Raw genomic sequence first — 24,407 nt, forward strand, 5'->3', positions numbered from 1 at the left:
ATTTTGTGCCTTCGTAGATCCAATCCATAATATGCATGTATAAATGGTAAGTTGAGGTGTGATATTGTCAAAATTGCACTAATTCTTCTCAAGAAATCTCAGTTTTTTCAGGTTATTCACATCATTTTTGTTTGGATAGTTTGTAAATGCACATATTTTCACAATTTAATTTTGATTGCACTAAAACAAAGAGAAAAATTTGGAGTGGTCATTATTTACAAGTTATTATGCTATTATTTCAATGGTTCGGCCCACTGGAGATCAATTTGGTCTTAATGTGGCCCCTGAGCTAAAATGAGTTTGACACCCCTGCTCTAGACAAAGACATTAGAGCACAGGTGTCAAACATGTGGCCCGGGGGCCAAATCTGGCCCGCCAAAGGTTCCTTTCCGGCCCGCGGGATGAAAGTGCAAAAATGAACCTGAACAGTCCAGGTTGTCAAAATCATTTTGGTTCAGGTTCCACATACGGACCAATGTGATCTACAGTAAAAACAACAACACAATAACCCATAAATAATGACAACTACAAATTTTCTTTGGGAAAAATTATGTGGAAAAAATGTAAGTGAAAAAAATAACATTACACTGTGAAAATATTTACATTTACAAAACTATTCTTTCACAATAAAATGCAAATAAATACATAAATAAAAACAAAGTTGAACAACCCGAAATGTGCAATTTGAACAATATTCTGCCTGTTACTAAATGTTTTGTGCATTTATGGATCCACTGTGATCTGTAGTTGTGTTAACAATAAGAGATGTAATATTGTAGAAATTGTTCAAATTTTAGTTCCAAACTCCAAAATTTTAACAATATTCCGCCTGTTACTAATGTTTATGTAACATCGTGTGTAAATGTACATGTATAAATAATAAGTCGAGGCATAATATTGTTAACATTGCACTAATTTTTCAAATGAAATTTCTGTTTTTTCAGGTTATTCACATCTTTTTTGTAAAATGTAAATATTTTCATAATTTCATTGGGGTTTTTTTTGTACTAAAACAAAAAGAAAAACTTGGGTTTGTCATTATTTATAGGTTATTAAGTCATTATTTTACTGGTGTGGCCCACTTGAGATCAAATTGGACTAAATATGGCCCCTGAACCAAAATGAGTTTGACACCCCTGCATTAGAGGAAAAGAAAAGGAAACTGTGGTGCTTTTTAAGAACTGCTTTTTGTCCAAAACGGCAGAAAATAAACCAGAATATGAGTATGGAGTGGGCTTTAGGAGGACAGTAAAACCTGACACAGTTGTACTTGGGGCCCGTGACATTCAGTGCCCCCAGACTGGCCCCTGCTGAGACAGACACCGCCCCTGTGAGCGCTGCAGCAGACAAACATGCACAGCAGCAGCAGAAGCTCACTCTTCTTGGGGGTGTGTTGTTGCTGAGCTGTTGTCACTTGGGTGTTTATCTGTCTGAAGTGTTACAAAACCCTGCATGCATTCCCCCCTGTCTAACATAGCAACAGTTTGCACGTTTTATCATGGCGCCTATATTTGAGCTGGATGTATATTTTTAAAGTCAGCTGCTAAGGGGTCTGTGGAAGAGAAATGTTGTTTAGCTGTTGTTTAACACTTCTATATTAGAGCAGGTTTAAGCTAATTATCATGGTATTATAACTAATAAGACTTACATAAACATACAAAAGCAATCTGAATTGTTTTTTGGCTGCATTTATTCACTTAGTACTGGTGTTTAGACATTTTTATTAAGTAAAAGCAGTAAACAGTGGAAGCATACTCAAGTATAAAGCACAGACAAGGACAGAAATACAAAGAATTGTCAAAAATAGGTAAAATGGCCCCGTTTATTTGTCGTGTTATTGCTGTTGCACAATAACATCAATAAAATGAAAAAGAATGAACAATTATGTTGTAAATGCATGTTGTTATTTTTCATATTTTACATTTTAAGCATCTATTGCACTGTAAAATAACATATAGTAACAGTTTGTTTGTATGAAATGAGGAAACGTGTGACTGATAAGAAATGAAACCAGCTTGTATTAAGTATAATTGTAGTTTCATTACATTAACGTCTTCATGTAAATATTTCACAAACTCAAACCAGACCATAAGGTGTTCATTATTAACCCTTTCGTGCATATCGGTCACTACAGTGGATGGCTGTTCTACGTCTGTTCTCTAATATATTCATGGGTTTTGTTGTTTTAGTTCGATATGAGTTAACACAGTGGACACTTTTGCACCATCCCATACACTGACATTCAGATCATTACTGTAACTTTGCTGTTCTTGAAAAACCTGATCTGCAGTGACATGTTTGAGTGTAAATCAATTGCTAATAAAAAAATTGTGCATATGATAAAATGTGAGAAAACATCAGATTAGCTGCATTAAAAATGTTATGATTTTGTGTATCACTTTCTGATATTCAAAAATTGAACACATGGTGTCCAGCGGAGTGGACATTTTTGGAACTCCAAAAAAAATTATGAAGGTGGATTTGTTTCTTTATTGCTTTAACCAAAAAAAAACCCCAACATATTTTCATTTAAAAAAAAAAATCACTTCAATCAAAGAAAAAAAAGTGTTCAAATGCATTTTTTTTGGATTGTATTTATTTTTTGCATTCAAATGCTTTTATTTATTTATTTATTTTTAGTTAAAACAATAAAGAAACAAATCTACATTCATAAAAAAAAACAGGTTTCTTAACACTCTAGTATCCAGGTGTGCCTTTTAGGCACACTTTGCACTTCATGTTAAAAAACGTCATATTATTTTTCACAATTTAAATAAGATTAGAATTCAAAAGATGTTCATTTGTGCATGATCTTTGAAATTCTGGCCACCAACTAGAATTTACACATTGTAAACAAAAGAAAATTACAAGACCAGCATCTGTCTCCCAAGTGTGCCTAAAACGCACTATTTCTTCCATTTGATATGTATGATTAGGGCTGACCTTAATTTACAAAAATAAAATCAAATTAGAGCAGAAAAATAAATCAATATATCATATTTAATAGTTTGATTTATAGGTGTGCATTTTTGGCACACTTGGTGACAGATACTAGTATTTTTGAACATTTGACCCAGCGCCAAAAATAATAATGCAAATTAACCAATGTTGGAGTTAATCATTGACATATGCCAGGATGAAAAAAATCAAATAATATGTGATCCACTTTCTATGTAGTATATTGAAAAAAATATTTTTGTGTTTGTTTTTTGCATCCAAAAAAAAAAAAAAAAAAACCAAAACCCAACAACAATGGTTTGTTTACATTACAAACACAGCATTTAAAGGGTTAAAAAAATGTGACAATTATTGAGCATTTGGTATTTTTTATTTGCAGCTCAAGTTGATGAAATAGAAAAACGTGTAAAAGAATTAAAAACAAACTGTGTGAAAATTTTTTGACATTATTCCACAACTGTGCCAAAACGGCGCACTTGGTGCTCAGTAAGGGCCTTGCTGAACGGGATACCAGAGGGTTAAAAAAAAATTCAATCGCATTGTTTTTTCATGTCTAAAGAGGAATAAGAACACTCCGGGAAAAAATCTCGACTAAGGTTCTCATCATTCATTCATGAAAAGGTTCAAACAGGTATTCCATTGTATGCCAGTTTTGTATAGGCTGTAATAATTCGGGGTCAGACCTAACTTTCCTTCCAGCCTAATTATATCCCAGTGAAAGGGCTGAGAAATTCCTCTCTTATGAAAGTTAAAACCTGCTCCTGTGGAGGAGCCTTAGTGGTCCGCGAACCCTGACTTGAGAACCATGTGGCCTAGACAGTTAGTGATGTCTCTGGCCCTTTTTAGATACTCGGCCTTAGGCCCCGTGTCACGGTGAAGTGGAATGTTTGGACCGCTTCCGTGTCATCAGAGTGTCTGTGTAACCGGCCGCAGGGCTCTGCGCGCAGCTCCATCTCCGCCTGCACGTCTGCGCCTCAGTGTGGAATCCCGTGGGGCTCCATCTCTGCCTTTTCTGTCCTGTCAGACACCAAATGTAAGATTAAACCCAAGGGTCCAGCTATGAAGATCGGCCAAAGCTGCGTGGAGACATCGACTCGCAAAGAGGTCAAGGGTCTGCCTCGAAAACCGGCGCACGGAGTCGAGGATGCCCCGGAGAAGCAGGACGAAAGCAAATACGTCGATTTGGAGTTCGTGGACGCGAGGGAAGGAGGGACAAACCCGGTGGAGGAGTCTCGCCTGGGACAGAGAAACCAAATGTCTGTACTTATTAACAGCGTTGGCGCAGGTGTTCCGTGCGTAACGGAACCAAATCAGGAGTTACCATCTGAAACTGACACTGATAAAAATGTAAAAAAGGGTCCCAAAGATGGAGCATGTGTAGAGGATGTTCCACTCTCATCAGCTCCTCCTTGTGTGGACGCAAAGATAGAGGATTACCCCAAACCAGGAGACGAGAGTGAGCGCGTCTTTACGCAACCAGAGGTGATCACAGAGGAAGAAAACAAAAACACATCAGGAAAAACTGAAGAGGAGCAGTGCAGCGATAATTATCTGAGCAGAGGGAGTGAGTCTGATGACTTTGAGGAGGATGATGATGTTAGTTTGGTGCTTTTTGGTGAGTGTGTCCCGTGCGTAACGGAGGACGAGTCCCATTACATTACCACGCACGAGATTCAACTCTCGGAGCTTTCTGACCATGAGGGGGACTACGACCTCGGGACGGGTTCCTCCGCCAGTTGGGACCTTGAGGATGATAATCAGGCGTACTCCTTTGTCGATTACGCTTTTGACGGTGATGGAGCAGCGAGAGGCGGGGGGGCAGCAGTCAGCACTCTGCATGAAAGTGATCTGAGCGACGCTGCCAAGTTCACCAGCTCAGATGAGAGTGCGTCTAAGTCCCAGCAGCAGTGCAGTGGCTGCGGAGGACAGATCCACCTGTCAATCAGAACCACTTCTAGAGCTATAAATGACCCTAGCAACATCCAGGAAAAGGAAAATATCCTTTATCATGCCAGGCGCTCCGGAGACATGAGTCGCTATGTGTTTAGGGGCGTTGATGGGAAGGCAGAGAGTCTGTGTGACAGGGCGAAGTGTTTCATAGCTGCTCCCGGACACTTGCACTTTGGCGGTAAATTGAGGGGAAAAGAGGTCACGGAGTATTCCAGCGGTACGTCCAGTGCTGTCAGCGAACTGGACGACGCTGACAAGGAGGTGCGCAACCTGACAGCCAAAGCATTCAAAAGCCTGGCTTATCCTTACTTTGATGCCATTAATTTCAGCACCTCAAGTGAATCCTCTGCATCAGAGCATGGTATAGGGATAAACAGGTGGTCCACGTTTGTCGACCTGCAGTATGGCAACATGAACATGTCCCAAGGACTGGACCAAAGAGTTGTGTCCCATCAAAACTCAACGGCCTCATTTGAGATAGCAAAAAACATAGAGAATAGAGGTTATAAGGGGATTGCGCTGGCGAGCATCAAACCACCCAGCAGCAAGATCTTCACCCTGAATGGTAACCCCCACAGCGAATCGACTTCAACCAAGAAAATAGAGCTTATGGGGAAATTCGGGCAGGGACACAGTGGTGTGATCACACTCACAGAGACTCTGAATTTTCGTTGCAATGTCAAATCGGGAATGTCTGGGGGAGAAAGACCCCCGAACTTTGCACAAAACGCTGCAGGATCACGTTCCACATATGAAGTTACCAACACTTTGCCAAGCGGCCAGAGGAGAGGGGCCAGCCAGCCGCCCCGTAAAACCATGGAAGACACACACAAGAAAGCCATATTCGCCTCTAGCGTGATCAAAAATGTTATTTCTAAGAAGATGCAGTTTGAGCAGGAGCGCAAAATGGAAAGAGGGGAGATCAGTGAGCCCCATCATGCGCCTTCTCCGTGTTTGGCGCAGCAGGACAGCGACATCCATAAAGGAAAAGGGAGCAGAGAGCTGCACAGACAGAGCTCCAAGTTCTCCGAGACCAGCTCTGACTACGCCATAATGTGCGTGGATGAATTAGGGGACATCGTGGACAGTGGCTCATGTGATACTAAGAGTGACTCTAGGAGAAGGGAGTCGGTTGCTCAAGAAACTAATTTGGAGTCGGCAAATGAACTTGGAATCGATACTAAAAAAGGCGCATTGGAAGCGTCTAAAAGCACGCTGCTTCGGAGCCAAAATAGCGCATTCAGATGCTGGAAGGACGAGGAGCTAGAGTTTCAAAAGGATCATAAAAACGATCAAACTCAGGAGGAGAAGCCGACCTCAACTAACGACAAAGAGGTGGATCAGTACACAGCGCGCAGCGGTAAACTGACCAAAATGTCCCATTTGTTTGTGCCAAGTATCCAACTGCTGTCCACAGACGGAGAAGCAGGACAAAGCAGGAGATACTCGCCTTGTGAAGATGAAGGAGATCTAAAACTACGCTCTGGAAACACTCTATACATTGCAGACCCCAGGAGAGTGACCACATCCAAATCTCCGGAAATTAAAATTAACCTAAGGAGCGTCAGAGACAATAAAACGGAGCCTTTTAGCGTCTCCAAATTACGCGCTCCTAATATAGGCTGTAACACTGCCAACCTGCTCAGAACGGATGACTTCAAGTCCCAGGCGTTGGCCGCAGCTTTGAAGGGTGAGTCCTCTGATAAAGTTCCACATTTCATGGTCAGAGATATTAGAGATAACAGTAATAAGGGGAAGCTGCAGACGCCCATACATCAAGTGAGAGACGTGCGTAAATTGGTTAAAAGCTCCTATCACTTTGTTTCTTTGGATAATAACGAAAATAAACCCAATGTGTCCACTGCTGACAGCCACCTAGAGCTGAAGAAACAAACGCCATATAGAAATTCCACATCTGTGTCTCCTATAGTGATAAAATGTCAATCTGTGAATACAAATAATAATGGAAAACAGGCTGATAGACGAGAGGTGTTTGACGCAGACAGATCCACATCTCCAGAGGGCGCTAAAAGTGCTCCAGTGCAGAAGACAGCAGGAAGGGCACCCATAAGTAACTCATATAATTCAGAAGGAGGTAACGGATTAAAAAGTGACAGCAGAATAGCTTCAAGGAGACCGTCAGATATTACAGATAAAAAAGCCGAACCAAAGATGTCGAACCAGGTGGCTTTTGAAAAACTCCAGGCCGCTGTGAAAACCATGGAGCAGCTGTATGTGTTTGAGAAAAACGAATGGAAAAGAAAGAACGAGCCCCATCCCATGACAGACAGCCACGTGCTCTCACTGATCACCAGCGAGGAGCAAGGAGGTGCAGAGGAGGAACGAGGAGGCTCCATCATGGACAAGACCCTCAAAAGAGAAGCTGAGAAAACACCACCAGCAGCAGCGATGTCTCCCAACACCGACAAAGACCACGCCAAGATGTTTCAGTCTCCGAGCAGCCATGATGAAAAGCTTGTTGTGAGGTCAATGAATGCTCCAAGTAACGCTGGGGGTAAAAACATCAGCTCCAGCCTGAAGACTTCTGCAAACACCACCGCAAAAACCCCTCTACTGAGCTCAGTCACTGCACCGTTCAGCGCCAAAACCTTTACCCCCAAGTCCCCTAAACTACCGGTGTCCCTGAAGATCCGACAGACTAAAGTTGGTGGATTTGAAGGAGTTGAATCGAAGGAAGAAGAGCGGTCCGTGCAGGAGCTTTTGAGCACTTCAGCAGACCATGAGAACTACCTAACCATTCCTGTCAAACCTCAACAAACTAGCAAACAAACCTCGTCCGCTGAGAAAACATCAGTCTACAGCTACCCCGCTCCTGCAGGACCTGTGGGGTCCGGCACCAGGGGCCAGGAAGACAGCCACCAGTCCCCCAAACGTTCAAGTATCGTGATGGAAACACGGTCGCCGGAAACCCCATCAGCCTCCATCTACCACACTGTTCCCCTGACAACAAATCACCCACAGGTGTACTGCTTCTCACCTGCTATAACACCTGCCCCCAGCCTGGACCCCTTCCAGACCACCCAAAGGAAAATGCTCCTGGATCCCACGACTGGAAACTACTACCTGGTGGACACCCCCGTTCAACCCACCACCAAACGCCTCTTTGATCCTGAAACAGGCCAGTATGTGGATGTGCCCATGCCTCAGCCGCCCATGACGCCGGTGCCCATGCAGGTCTCACCCTTGGCCCTCAGTCCTGGAGCATATGGACACACCTACATGATCTACCCCGGCTTCATGCCCACACCTTCTGTGATCCCCGCCCGGACCCTGGTCCAGTCCCAGATGTCGATGCAGTCGGATGCAGAAAGTGGCGAGAAGGTGTCGTCTCAGCAGACTGAAGGCATGTACATGGAGAGTCCTTTCTACATGGCCACTGGGAAGTCTTCACAGGCCACATCCGGGACACAACAGCAGCCTGTGGTTGGCCGGATGCCGCAGGGCTTCTCTAGCATCAAGCAGCCGGTCATCAGCATCACCTCGCAGCAGGGGCCTCGGATCATTGCTCCGCCTTCGTTTGATGGGACGACCATGAGCTTTGTGGTGGAACACCGATAAAGCCAGACAGGTATGTTCTCCAGGTCGATGTCAGTCGTGGAAATACAATGTAAAGTACTGCTACTCAATGACTGTACACTGTAAAAAATCCTGTTGTTTTTACAGAAAAAAACTGGCAGCTGTGGTTTCCAAAAAAAATACTGTAAAAAACACATCCAACTGTAAACATATTTACTCAGTAACATGTATATTTAACATTTTAAACATGTAGATTTAACGCTGGATTTAACTGGTAAATGGACTGCACTTATTTAGCACATTTTCTCCACCTTCATGGTGTCCAAAGCACTTTCCAAATCCACCAGGTCCAACCGGGAGCAATGAAGTGTCTTCCATGGACACTTTGACATATGGACAGTCAGAGCCAGGATTCGAACCACCAACCCTTTGGTTATTGGACGAGCTGCTCTACTAACTCTACCAACCCATTAATTTACCAATTTAAAATGTTACATTGGTAAATGTTTACATTTTTATTATTTTTTTATACATTTATATAAAAAGCAAATACGCCGTTATTTCAACATTATGGTCTTTGCAATTTAAACGGCACCACATTGTATTTCAATTTACAGTTTTATTTTCTAAAAACAATAAAAATACATAATTTCGACATACAAATCTGGTTTTGTTCACATACTCTTCCTGTAAAAACTACAGCTATATTTGATTTAATCGTTCACACAAAAATCTTTTCAAATAAACAACTTTGCATTGTATTGTCACTTACAGTTTTTTTATGTTGCAATTTTACAACTTTTTGGTGTTAATTCTACAGTCATTTTTTACAGTGTATTTAACCTCCTAAGACCCAGGACATGTCAGCAAAGTACAAGCTTTTTTTGTTTTTTAATAAATAAGTGCTTATATTGGAAACATCATGATGCAACAGTTTTTTCAGATTCAGTTTTTAAAATTTTTATGGAATGTCCTTTGTGGTGGACGGTTTTCTTTTCTTATTTTTTTGTATAAAGTTGTGAAACTCTTATCCACAAATGTGGACAGTGCCTTAGGAGGTTAAAGACAAATTAAATGGAAATACATAATTAGAGTTAATTTTTTTTCATTGTATGTAACTTTATACATTTACTTCACTACATGTCAGAGGTAAATAATGTACTTTTTACACCACTATGTTTGTCTGAGAGCTTTCATTACTTTTCATGTTATTATTTTGATTCCTTCTTGAACTAAAACAATTCCTTAAAAAACTTGCAGATTACCTATTAAATACACTATTGCTCATAAAGTTGTAATACTTTAGTTTTCAGACACATTCCTGTTTTTATTCTTGTTTATTCACATTAGTAATAACCTTTGACCCGTTTTAGTGAGTACATACGGAGTCCCAATTATACTTTATCTATTAAGAATAAATCACATTGTCACAGTCATGTAATCAGAAGAGGTAAAAATATTTTATTCCAACTTTAAAGGCAACAGTGTACATTATCACAAATCTAAAAACATAGGCTTGTTTGATGAGCTTATAAGAACTTGACCTTTCAGAGCTACATGATAATGCAGAAATATTCTGCAACATTAATAGATTTAGAAAGTTAGGAAACCCAGTGGTTCCCAGCACTTGTAACTTGTGATCACACAAAGTACTCCTGCATGTTAAATAAGTATTATTACCAAAACTATAAAAAATAATCACTAACTTACAGGAAAAGACAGGAAAAGTTTGCAGAAAATCTAAAAGAATGAACAAAAATATTAATATACTTACCACCGTTTACACTGGTCCATATGGTAACATCAACACTAACTTTTCTCCTTAATAATAATAATAATAATAATAATAATAATAATCTAAAATCTGCACTTGAGTTATACAAATTTTAAAAACAAGATCCAGAAATTTAATCAGATGCGTCCACTATCTTTGTATCATAATCTGTTCATGTACTTATCTGAGATATGAGCAGTTAGGCCCAAAAATTGTTTTGTGGTTGCAACTATCTTGACTTTAGACCACCTAAATATAATCACTTCATCCCTGAGTCAAAGAAATGATCTAAATGTGTCCTTTAGATATCGTATTCACAAGAATAGTTACAGCGGTTTTGACCTTTGACCTTTGACTGCCAAGATCTTGTGAATATTTGTGCCAAATTCTGTGTCATTCTGTTCTAGCGCTCCTGAGATATTATGTTGTAGATTTCATGAGGACAGAGTGATTTACACACCTTCTTGTAGCAACACGTTTGTAAGAAGAGGTGCATTTAGTGCTAATGTGAGCCAGGACTACAACAACTACATTATTAAGAGAACTCATCTCTGCAGACCTAGATATTACCTGAAGGTATTCTTAAATATTTTATAATCAAGTTGGTCACTGTACGCAACAAGTCTGTGGGTAAGAGAGGTTAAAATAGATGCCATTGATTACAATATGAGAATTGTAGGATATCTCAGTCTTTTCTGCAATGTTTTAGTATGTCCTTTGTATTCAGTTCATTATTTATCAAAAGTATGCCTCCAGTCAGGATTTGTGTGATGAAATAGAGCATATGGGTGAATACTAGCTGCTTTTTTTACCTCCTAATTGAGACACTGAATGAACTTAAGAGGTAGTTTTTAAAGACAAATTCTGACAAAATTAATAGCAATGAACATTTTCATTTTCCTAGTTGTATGATACAATTTAAGATGTAAAAAACATCCATTTATTTGCATTTTAGAAAGGATAAAACAGACTGAGACACAGAAACTTTATAAAACATTAGTGCTGGTAGCATTCACTATATGGAGTACTGGACTTTGTAAAAAATAAAAATAAAAAAAATGCTGTTATCTGATGACAGAATGAACGATGTGTTTCAGCAAAAAGTAACTTGAGCTGAAACTACAGTGACTGGAGTGTACATTAATTTATCTCCAATATTGTGGATTCAATAAAATGATAGCTTTAGTGCTATATTTAGAAATAAATACAGTATACTAGTCATGGTGTTTATGATAATTATGGAAGTTATTAATTTTTTGTTTTAATGATCTAATCCACAGGTGTCGGGGGCCTAATCTGGCCCTTGGGATGAATTTGTGAAATGCAAAAATTACACAAAGATGTTAACAATCCTTTTAGTTCAGGTTCCACATTCAGACCAATTCAATCTCAAGTGGGCAGGATTCAGTAAAATATGGTCATAATAACTTAGAAATGATGACAACTCCAAATTTTTCTCTTTGTAAATGTAAATATTTTCATGTATTTACACTAAAACAAAGTGTAATTTCGCAAAAAATTTGAGTAACCTGAACAAATATGAACAACCTGAAATGTCGTCAGAGAAGTAAGATCAATTTTAACAAGATTCTGCCTGTTATTAAATGTTTTGTGTATTTTTTTTAATATTATAATGTAAATGTGTAAATGATAAACTGAGGCAGAATATTGTTAAAATTACACTTATTTTTTCAGTTTGTTAATGTTACTCATTGTTTTAAAGGATAGTTTGTAGATGTAAACCTTTTCATAATGTAAATGAACTTTTTCGCTCTTAAATGTAAAGAAAAGTTTGGAGTTGACATTATATATATATTATTATGTTATTATTTTACTGGTTTGGCCCACTACAGATCTAATTTAGCTGAATGTGGCCCTGAACTAAAATGAGTTTGACACCCCTGATCTAATCATTTGGAAGGTTGGTCACTGTCTTTGTGTCTTTTGAAGCTCATACTCATTTCTTCTTGCAAATATTAGTATCCAATACCTTAATTATAACATATTATACTCCCACTTCTGCAGTGCTGTGTTGTTTAGTTACCCATAACATTTGGGGTTTCCAACCATTTTCAGTTAAAGATGCAAAAGATATATTTAGCAAATATAAACTTATAAAATATATATTGTAAATCACCTAAACATTTATATTTTTACACCACTGTCAAGCTGATGTTTGAGCACATTTTCAGGTTTGCATCCGCATGTAATCTGAAGTGAACAGAGCAACGCAGCAAAAAAAAAAAAAGACCAGTCATCTTCTCTTTTTTCAAAGTGTTTTTATTACATATTGAGTCATCCAGAAAAGCATAAAACAGCCATCGTTTTTTTGTTTGTTTTTTATACCTAAACCCATGAACATTCCCATCCTGTTGCACCATAAAAAAGATGATAATTAACAATAATAATGAATAAATAAAAAATAAGGAACACAGATATTAGTCACAGACTCGTATCAATAAGACTGCTATGGAATAAGTGAGGGATCTACCTCTTTTATGTGATTTAGAACAGGTTGCCAGATCAGTTATCTTGTGCTAGAATTAAGAAAATTAAGTCACACATCATTGGGCCACAATCTCATTATGTCAGTAATAAATGGTGAAATACTGTAATACACAGGTGTCAAACATGCAGCCCGGGGGCCAAATCCAGCCCACCAAAGGGTCCAGTCCGGCCCCTGGGATGAATTTGTGAAATGCAAAAATTACACTGAAGATATTAACAATCCTTTTAATTCAGGTTCCACATTCAGACCAATTCAAACTCATAATAGCCTATAAATATTAACAACTCAAATTTTTCTCTTTGTAAATGTAAATACAACCTGAAATGTCTATAATATTCTGCCTGTTACTAAATATTTTGTGTATCTGTAGATCCACTGTGACGTGTAAGTTATAATGTACATGTGTAAATGATAAACTAAAGCGTAATAATGTTAAAATTACAATTTTTTATCGTTTTTTTCATGTTATTCACATTGTTTGAAAGGATAGTTTGTAGATGTAAACATTTTCATCATATATTTTTACTTTTTTCACTGTAAAACATTGAGAAAAGTTTGGAGTTGACACTATTTACATATTATTATGTTATTATTTTACTGGTTCAGCCCACTTCAGATCAAATTTAGCTGAATGTGGCCCCTGAACTAAAATGAGTTTGACACCCCTGCTGTAATACATCATGAAATCCAGTAGTTGCATTACAGTCAGCAATCACAGAATTATTATTTTGACATTTTTTGTTGTTTTAATGGAAGACAGTGATTGTCATTGGCTGGATTCCCTTCAGAAAACAATAATTTTTTCCTTTTTCTTACATCTTTCTATTATTTTAGTGTTGCTGCTATACTTAAAATAGCAGCCATTACTAATGCTTATTCTAAAACTCCTGTTTGTGTAGATATTTTTGGTGCTTACTTGAGATTTTTTGCCCATGAATATTAAAAATGCACTAAATGTAACTGGCGATAGCATATGTAGGTGGATAATTACCATTAATAGCCACAATAAATGATTTTTTTTTAGTTTAATGTGAATGTAATGGGGAGTTAGAATATATAACACATCCTCAAGGCTCAACATGCATGAAAACCCAAGAGATGCAGCGTTATTATAAAGTTCACAGGCGGCAGCTCAGCACTCTCAAGCTAATCTGTGAACTGTGATATCAGAGCAGAGGTGAAGAGGATTATTCTGATATGAGATTCTCCGATGTGCGAGGTGTGTGGCGCAGTGGACATAGTGAGTGTGAGAGGAGTAAAAGGTCAGGAAATGGCAGGCGTTTGTTGTGAGTATATACACTCATGGCCTCAGCTGCTGCTGGACATCAGCGGGCTGCCTGGCAGGTCAGAGTCGCTGTGGGGTCGGAGGGCTTATTTTAGGACCAGTCATTTGAAGACAGAGAGAGTGAGAAGCCAGGTTCACATGGCCTCTGATCAGCAATTACATAAACACAGCATGCAACATAGCCACGGCCGAACATTTGGAGTTCCCCTTCACATCTGAGAATGAGACCCACATACAGGGCAGCTCAGTTATATTAGTAAAGTAAACAGATAGTCGCTAGTCTGAAAGTCTATGTTCAAGAATCAGGCTTCTGAAGTGGAAGGACAGAAAGGAGGTCAAAGTACCAGTTCAGAGTTGACTTTTGTTTTTCTTTCAGACCTATTTGTAGAGTGAGAGACTCCGCTGACTCAGAACTGCATTTCAGGGATTTAGGAGGAAAATATTCATAAGTATTTCACTGTTGCTGCGACATGCACCATCATTTTAACTGCACTGTTGCTGCATACTGTGTAATTTTATACATATTAAGAATTTATTTTATCATTTTTTCGCATATTGTTTTTATTCTACCCTATTTACCTTTTATATGTTCCATTTTATATTTTATTCTCTTTTTCTTTCTTATGCTACAAAACTGAGACCTGGGTAACTACATTTTGTTCTATCTTGTACTATTGATCGAATGACAATAAAGCTGAATAGATAAATAAAGTCTGAGATTATAATGGATTAGATTTCTATAGGCACCCAAAGCGCTTTATATTATTGATCCATTTGCTCTCACATTCAGACTCTGGTGGTGGTAAACTACATTTGTGGCAGACTGATGGAAGCGTGGCTGTCAGTTTGTGCCAAACGGCCCCTCTGACCACCACCCAACATTCATACACAGTGTTAGTGGCACCGGAGGAAGGTGGGTGAAATGTCTTGCCCAAGACACAAACAGCACATGATTGGGACGGAGCGGGATTCAAACAGCCAACCCTTTGGTTATTGGACGATATGCTCTACCTTCTGAGCCACCGCTCCATGATTACGATTGTAGAGTTCCGAAACATAAGAATTATTGTGTTTTCTTGGCTTTTAAACATATTAATCTGAGCAAAAATGTCTCTGAAATAAAAAACATGTTTAAATTATCATGACACAATACTCAAGTCCATGTTAACATTTACTGAAGATTTTTTTAACTATATTTAGTTCATTTCTGTGTGAATATCTTCACTTCCTGGTTAAATGAGTGTGTATTTGGTTCTGAAAACTCTTGGCAAACCAGTGAAATGAGGCTGTGCTCTCATTGGAGGATTAGAAGATGCCATTTTTGGCATGCAGTAGCCGATCAGAATTGTTTTATTTTCTCAACTTGACGTGATTGAATGATTTTTGCTGATTTGCAAATGGTCTTCAGTGAAATACTGACGCCTTCAGGACTCTAGAATGAACAAAACGGGTGATTGAGACACTTAACCTGCTCTTTAGTCCTGTTCAACCTGTTATACCTCCGTTAACCTCCTAAGACCCAGCTATGGGTTTTCTGTCCACATTAGTGGATAAGAGTTTCACAACTTTACACAAAAAAAGAGAAAAGAAAACTGTCCACCACAAAGGACATTCCATATAAATTTTAAAAACTGCATCTGAAAAAACTGTTGCATCATGATGTTTCCAATATAAGCACTTATTTAATAAAAAACAAAAAAAGCTTGTACTTTGCTGACATTTCCTGGTTCTTAGGAGGTTAAGTCTCCTTCTCCTTTGTGTTTTGCACACGAACTGGATTTGAGTGGAGTATGAGGGTAATTCAGCTACATGGGTAATTCAGCTGAGTGTCATAGGTTTGTCAGATGGGATGCAAGAATCCAACAAGTTAAAAAATATTCTCATTGTTTTTCTTAAAAATACTGAAATGCAGACAGACTCTAGTCAAACATTAAACTCAAAGGCTTATGATAAACATTATCAGCTGACTGAAGCATGAAGCACCACCTACTACAAGTTTCCACTGATGATCAGAGCAGATAAATTCGTAACAGGTGACACCCAGCGTTAAGGTATGTGTGAGTGGGCACCAGGTTTAGTAATTCCTTCACAGAAAGCCCAGAACATGAGTTGCAGTCTCTTGTGGCTCCAGGATGTAGGAATCCTGCACTTGAGCCCTGACGTCTTCTACGATCAGTGTGTAACTGTTGTTCCTCTCGCTGCATGATCTAATAACTTCACTCTCACTGGAATAAAATGGCAAGTTTTGATGAAATTTGGCAGATTTGCTTAGTTCTGTTGGGGTTTGTTGTTAACATTTGCAGAACTCACTTTTACAATACAATAAAGACTCTGTCACCGCTCCGTGGGCTTAATGCCACCAAAGACAAATGTGACTGATATGAAGAAATGCAACATACAGACATTTTTTTCTCTACTCCATAGTGATTGTGGATTGAGCAAGATCTATTTTTAGTGCTGGCTAGTGTTGAGGCCAGGAATGCAACCTGCAACCTCATCATTCTAGATGTCACTAAAGATTACATACTTAACCTTTAATGTCAGTAGTTTTATGTCAGATTGTCTGTTTTGTCCACCCTGGTTTAAAGCTCCAGTGTCATTTTTAAGCCAAGAAAAACATGGCAGACCTAGTTATGAGAGAATTATTTAAATAAATTGTGAAATGTCTTCAATTTTTTCCCTGGTGGTTGAGGCAGTTTTCAGTCTGTAACAGTGAAACATCTAATCTTTGCGTATCACTGTATTGAAATTTATCACTGGTGATGCCTATCACATCATTGTATTTTGTATTGTACAAAGTACAGTAGTAGTCTGAAAGTCTGCATGTTCAAGAGTCAGGCTTCTGAAGTGAAAGGACAGAAAGGAGGTCAAAGTACCAGTTCAGAGTTGACTTTTGTTTTTCTTTCAGACCTATTTGTAGAGTGAGAGACTCCACTGACTCAGAACTGCATTTCAGGAATTTAGGAGGAAAATATTCATAAGTATTTCACTGTTGCTGCTGCGACATGCACCATCATTTTAGCTGTACTGTTGCTGTATACTGTGTAATTTTATACATATCAAGAATTTTTTTTTATTGTTTTTTTTTTTTTCATATTGTTTTTATTCTACCCTATTTATTTTGTATATATTCTATTTTATATTTTATTCTTTTATCTTTCTTATGCTACAAAACTGAGACCTGGGTAACTATATTTTGTTCTATTATGTACTATATTTTGTATTGTACAAGAGACAAGATAGACATTGGCATCTTTTTATATATGAAGCTCTTGTTGGAAAATTGCCCCCCTACATTTAAGGGTGGCTGTGGCTCAGGAGGTAGAATGGTTCGTCAAATACCCGGATTATGTACATTTATACAAAAGATTTATACATTTTCCACTAGAAAAAACATGTAAAGTGACTATATTGTAATGCACATTAATAAATATAAACAGAAATTATAAACATCAATATGAATTACTAAGTAATCTGTTCATGCTTTGCCTTCACATGTGATACTTACAGTAGCATCACTGTCATTTCAGCCATCAATGTGAAAATAAAATTAAAAGAATGCTGTGGGTGACCTGGACGGACTCCACCCACAATCTGACAGGAATTAAGGAAATAGACACACGTCAAATGACAGACACAAGGAGGCAAACATATCCATTTACCTGAGGGAGGACAGAGGAGGAGATTTGGACTATCTGAGCTGTGGATTTAGTGAAATACTACGATCAAACCAGCACTGGCTTCACAAACCGAAGGATAACTTTATAAGAACTGTGAGTAAAAGTGACAGTGAAAGCAACTTTCAGAAAGCTTTAGTTTATAGAACTGAATTTTTGACACAGAATGGCTACTCAGTCAGAAATGGCCTGTTCCTGTCCAATTTGTTCGGAGATCTTCAAAGATCCTGTGGTGTTGTCATGCAGCCACAGCTTCTGCAAGAACTGTTTGCGCAACTGGTGGGCAGAGCAACCACTTCAGTGTCCAGTTTGTAGAAGAAGAACTTCCAAAGACGATCCACCCCGTAACCTAGTGCTGAAGAATGTATGTGAAGCTTTAATGCGTGAGTTGACACTAAAGGACAAGCCTTCTGCACAGACTGAGGCCCTCTGCAGTCAGCACTTGGAGAAATTCAGGCTCTTCTGTCTGGATCATCAGGAGCCCGTGTGTGTGGTTTGTCGAGATTCCAGAACACACAAAAAACACAAATTCAAACCCATCGATGAAGCTGCACAGGATTACAAAGACTGTGTCAAAAAATCCCTTGAACTTTTACAGGAGAAACTGCAGCGCTTTAATCAAGTTAAAGTAGAATGGGATCAGACGGCTGAGTACATTTCTGTCCAGGCTAAACACACAGAGAAGCAGATTAACGAAGAGTTTGGGAAAATGAAGGAGTTTCTGCTGAAGGAAGAACAGGCCAGGATTGATGCCCTGTGGAATGAAGCACAACAGAAGTGCAACATGATGCAGCAGAGGATTGAAGCTTTGAGTGTAGAAATGGTGGCTCTGTCAGACACAATCCAAGCCACAGAGAAGGAGCTGAGAAGTGAAGACGTCTTGTTCCTGCAGAACTACAAAGCTTCAGTCAAACGAGTCCAGGAGCTCCACCCCACTGTGGATCCAGAACTGCCCTCTGGAACTCTGATAGACGTGGCCAAACATGTGGGCAACCTGGACTTCAACATCTGGAACAAGATGAAGCAGATCGTCTCCTACACGCCTGTGATTCTGGATCCAAACACTGCCTCTTCTAAACTTCTCCTGTCAGATGACCTGAGGAGCGTGAAATTTGAAAAACTGGACAATGTGACGGTGCTTCCCAAAAACCCAGAGAGGTTTCAAGACTATTCTACAGTGCTGGGATCTGAAGGGTTCACCTCAGGGACACACAGCTGGGAGGTTAAGATTGGGGGCAATCTGGAATGGTCAGTGGGAGTGATCGAAGAGTCTACCCCAAGGAAGGGGGAGATTAGTAATGGATACTGGGGATTTTGGTTCAAGGATGGTAAATACAGAGCATACTCCCCACCATCTATTGACGGGGTTCTGTCTTTAAACAAGCCTCTCCAGAGGATCAGGGTGCATCTGGACATGAACAGGAAAAAACTGTCATTCTCAGATCCAGACACTGACACAAATATCTTCACTTTCACACCTGCTTTCACTGAGAAGGTGTTTCCCTTCTTTAGCATGGCACATCTAATGCAACTGAAAATATCCCCCATGAATATTACTGCACAGCTGGAGATGTAGATGGTTATAAAGATGACATGAGGCAAACCTGTTTATATTTCTAACTGAACCTCACATCATACAAATAAAATACAATGAATATTACAATAATAATACATTCTAGCTCCAACTAAAGTAGACTTTACAAACAGCACTTTGCTGTTTAGTGCAACAGTTTATCAGTACAATCAGGTTTCAGTGTCAAAAATGTAAACATTCTAATGCTTTTTCTGTTTAGTTATGTTGCACTGCTAGTTTCACCAAGGCACCATCTGATCTTCATGGGGGCGGCCATGGCTCATATGGCAGAGTGGGTCATCCAATAACCGAAGGGTTGGCGGTTTGAATCCCACTCTGTCCATGTGCTGTTGTGTCCTTGGACAAGACACTTCAACCTCCTTGCCTCCAGTGCTGCTACCTCACACTGGTGTATGAATGCGTGTGAATGTTTGGTGGTGGTCGGAGGGGCCGTAGGCGGCACGCTTCTGTCAGTATGCCTAGCTACAGATGTAGTTTACCACCACCAGAGGGGGAATGTGAGAGCGAATGAATAATGGATCCTCTGTACGCGCTTTGAGTATGAGATGGGTACCACAGCAGCAGCACCACATAAACAGATAAATTCTAGAAAAAAGACTGGATAAAAAAGATGAGGCAGGGCAACAAAGAAAAGACAATCATTCAAAATTAAACATTTCAGGACACAAATAATACTTTTGTGGTCGTCACATTCACCACACACCGAAACTGATCTTCTGCAGTTGACCCATCACTAGATCATGGATCACACACTGCAGACTAGCAACAGTGGTGTCGACATGTCAGGCACCGAAGGAGTAAATGGGGGGTTAAGTGCCTTGCTCAAGAGCACATCAGCCAACAACTCTCTGCCTGTCTGGGGAGTCGAACTGGTGACCCTTCAGTCACAAGCTGACTCTCCAGCCTTGTACCTTTAGTTTGAAATCAGTCTTATTATTAGGAAAACATACAGCACTACAAAATAGAAATTATTGATAATTCGTCTCAAATGCATTAATGCTAAAGTTGTGAACCTTAATAATGTAACGGGTAGAAAGTAGAGATATTTGTGTTGAAACCTGGGTAGTGAAAAATAAAAAGTTCTCAGAAAAGCGGTGAAGTGAGGGGGTAAGATATAGTCAAGAAAGTGGTGCAGTTGTTTATTTAAAAGTCTATAAACTGCTTTTATCAGGTGGTAAAATAATCACATTACACTCAGTAAATCTGATTATTGCAGGGATGTAAGGAATTGTGAATTCATCTACATGTGTAATGCATAATTTGTTGTGTTCTTCATCTGAAGTTTATTAATGTAGTTGTGATGGCAAATCATGGTGGATTTTTGTACATTTCAGACTTTATTTTATTTTATTTTTTATTTTTATTTTGGGTCTTAACTTGAAAAAATTTGAGAACTTTGCTTTATACCCCTACACACTAATGCAGATATTTTGTAAAACAGGTATTTTTCTCTATATTTGGGCCTCTTATTCACACATTTTAGGACACAAAAACAGAGATTTTGAAGAAGTTTAGATTATTGTAAATGTATTTGTGTTTATCTGATGGGGCCTTCACACTGGCAGAGCTACGTGCTGGTCGTAGAAGACGATAATGTGGAAAAGTGGAGTAATGTCCTCCTACTTTGGTTCCAAGGTTCTGAGACTCCAGAACAAAGACAGAACCAGAACCATGTCTGTCTGAAAGCCTTATGTGTGGACAGGGAAAACAGAGAACTGAAAACAGCGTCACATCCCATTTTGTGCAGGTTATGTTTCTTATGGTTTTGAGTGATGAAGCTGCATCTGAAACATCAAATCCAAATGTATGAATCAGTGTTTGACCTGCAGTCGATCGAGATCATAAACATTACATGGCAAAAATCCCATACTGTAAAGAAGACACATTGACATCCTGAACCAACACTTAAGTTTATTTGTTACCTAGTTTTTGCTTCACCTTGTTACTGTTATGTCCAGTTTTATCCACAGTTTTAACAGAAATAATGTTTTTTCTGAGCATTTGTACCAGTTTGTAGTCATTTTTATGTATTCGAACAGACATAATATGTAACAGCCAGGTCACATGGACAGAATTTGTTAAAAACTGATGAAAAAAAATATCAAAATTAGTGTGAACAGGGCACCAGCCTGCGTAAAATGTGGATTTAGCGCTGCCCCAGATCAGTAACTTTGTCATTATTAACTCTCTATAGACCCAACAACACCTTTGTTTATCAATGAATGTATTAAAATGTTAGTGATAATGGTATCATTGAATCTGTTCTTCCTGTTTTGTATTATCTATATATTAAATATACTTAGTTATAGATTATATTTTACAAACATATCTAATGAATGTGATGTATCTCACTGTGTGTTTTTGTCTCCTTGGTTCTTAACAGGGCTGAACTCTGGGTGGATGTTGGACTGCTCTGTTTCTTCACTGTACTTTGTCATTTTATTACGGTTTCAGGGTTATGTTTAAAATATTAATGCCACGTCTGATTTTTTTTTTTTTATAGTATGTACAGAGTGTGTGTACGTATGTATTCATTTAAATCAGACAATTCAGATGGGTCACAAGTTAAAGGAAAAAACCTGATGGGAGAGGTCTCTTCTAGTCTAAGTTTATGTATGAAACAGCTGGCAAAAGGTGAAATAAATAAATAAATCAATAAAATAAAGAGATGTAAAAGATTAAGTATAAGATACAATAAATAAAAGTACAGACAAGTATAAATCAGAATGGACCAACGTCTAATTAATACACTTTACGCTGTTTTTTCGTTTAATTTGACACCTTTCTGCACATACACTTATAATGACAAATAATGTAAGGAATTTACTTCAAAATTATTATTTTTGTCAAGAGAATCATGTCTAAATAAACAATTAAAATCACAATCATAACATCAGTGCAATATCCTGCATGTCTCATTTTATTACATTTATTAAAATAAGCCTATTGTTACAGAAATGACTGCATTGAGCAACTTTTATTTGGTTTAGATCAGCTTTATTCTTGTCTGGTCACACAGAAAAAAAACTCCCTCGAAATAAAAAGTATTACTGTATAAAAGTTTTGAAATAAACAAAAAACAGATGGATTTATATGAAACAATGCACCCCTATTACAGTTTAAAGAACAGCAGGAACCTTTAGAGAATATCCTTGTGACATTTTTAATTCATCTGTACTTTCTTTAATATTTCTGACTGTTTTTAAGTGATTATAAAATGAATATTTTTGAGTGACGTATTGATTTATATGTTAAAAAAGCTCTCTGTGGATCTGCTGGCCAGTCCATAAATGTATTATTTTGCAGAATTTGTTCAGCAGCATTACTTTATTAAACTGTAAACATGAAGAATTTGACATTAAGCATTTGTTTCTAAGTAATGCAGTCAGCTGCAGTTTCTAAAAAGTCACTGTTTTTATGAAATGAACATATTTTGAAGAGTAAAAGGAAACTAAAGAACACTGTAGTGCCTTTCTCAGTAAAGACACTGGGCTGAAGTCACTGTTTGGTCTAAATGTTGCTCCTAAATGCATTATCATATTGTTTTTATATCATTATTTGTTGTTAATTCTACATGAACATGAACAAAAGTACAGGGCAGAGAATGAGTTTGAGACTGAATTTGTTATTCAGTGATTAAAGAGAGGTGTATCTGTGAATTTCAGTTTAGTGCAGAGGATTAGTATGTTTTAACACCAGTTATCAACTGGTTCATGACCTTATTTGTACCAGGTGCAGAAATGGTAATTATCATTTGGCTCAGTATTAATAGGCACTAAATGAGCTGAAATTAAAAATACGAAGTGGCTACTGACACAGTACTGTGGCAGGAAATATCATTTGTCTATTACCACAGAGCCAATCAGTACCCTCATTATATCATGTCTAGACTGGTAACTGTTACATCCCAAAAAGTACCAAGTCAATGAGACAGTAAATAGGTCAGTTTTATAGACACTGGAGATTAAGCTGAGTTGATAGCATTTAGGACTACATCATGGAAGACTTGGGTTCAATACCTGGTTGATGTTGCATTTTATTTTTCTGCAGATTTTCAAGGGGGGGGCAACGTTAGGTAAAATCCAACATTGATATAAATTTGCCACTGGGACAACGTTCAGAGTGCAGAATTCGGACCACGCCACTCAAGACACTGACCTGACATACAACTGAGCAGTCATACAGCACATTGCCACATCTAACATGTAGCTCCGCCCACCTTCTCCAGCCTCAACCTCACTGATTGCACAGAGCAAAGAACACCATAAAATATATAGAGCATTTAAAACAATAATTCCTATTCTATACTATATACTATCACTAATTTGTCGTTTCGTCCATCAATTGCCACAGTACTGTGGTAGCAAAATGGAAAAAAGAATGCACTGAAGTATACGCCATATATGACCACAGTACTGTGGCAACAAGAGGATAATGAGTTCATGGAACAGTATCCATGACTGGCTCTAGTACAAATACTAATATTTGATTGGCTCTGCGGAAATAGACAAACTCATATTTCATGCCACAGTACAGTGGCAGGAGGCATTGCCTTAAAAATATTATGTGTGCTGTCCTGACAAACCATAGCATTAGAATGCATTTGTCAATTATTTCTCAAAGTCAGGGGTGTCAAACATATGGCTCACAGGTCAAAACCAGTCGGCCAAAGGTTCAAATCTGGCCCCCAGGATGAATTTGTGAAATGTAAAAATTACACTGAAGACAGTCAAGGGTGTCCAACTCATTTTACTCATTTTATTCTATTATTTTACTAGTCCAGCCCCCTTGAGATCAAATTGGTCTGTATGTGTCCCCCAAAACTAAAGTGAATTTGACACCCCTGCTCCAAGTCTTTCATTCCTGTGTATATTTATGGACATTATGTACGTAATCTTGTTTAATCAGGTCTCACACTAAATTCACATTTGTTAATTTGCCAGAAAGTCTTCAGATGTTTTTTTGTTTGTTTTTTTTTAAACTACTCATTGATTCACTGAGTAAAATCATCCATTTTGGTTTGTTTTTTTGTGTCTGAAATGTTTGTGAATGTGCATGAAGATAATTTGTTTTCTGACAATATGTTGTAAGATTTGTTTTCTAATCTTTCGACTGATAAACCT

At 38.3% G+C, this 24,407-nt stretch overlaps 2 protein-coding genes across 2 annotated transcripts; both read left to right on the forward strand.

Annotated features, from left to right (window-relative positions):
• The first annotated feature begins 1,498 nt into the window (after nucleotides 1-1,498).
• Nucleotides 1,499-21,778, forward strand: c18h4orf54 (chromosome 18 C4orf54 homolog). Its single transcript, XM_030162883.1, has 3 exons — nucleotides 1,499-1,522; nucleotides 3,805-8,497; nucleotides 21,668-21,778. Exons 1-2 carry the CDS (start codon nucleotides 1,499-1,501, stop codon nucleotides 8,485-8,487), a joined length of 4,707 nt encoding a protein of 1,568 aa, XP_030018743.1. The 3' UTR covers nucleotides 8,488-8,497; nucleotides 21,668-21,778.
• Nucleotides 17,686-19,621, forward strand: LOC115438208 (nuclear factor 7, brain-like). The gene has a single exon (XM_030161649.1). It carries the CDS (start codon nucleotides 17,857-17,859, stop codon nucleotides 19,264-19,266), a length of 1,410 nt encoding a protein of 469 aa, XP_030017509.1. The 5' UTR covers nucleotides 17,686-17,856; the 3' UTR covers nucleotides 19,267-19,621.
• Nucleotides 21,779-24,407: the final 2,629 nt, after the last annotated feature.

The sequence above is a fragment of the Sphaeramia orbicularis genome, chromosome 18 (assembly GCF_902148855.1).
Source record: "Sphaeramia orbicularis chromosome 18, fSphaOr1.1, whole genome shotgun sequence".
NCBI lineage: Eukaryota > Metazoa > Chordata > Actinopteri > Kurtiformes > Apogonidae > Sphaeramia > Sphaeramia orbicularis.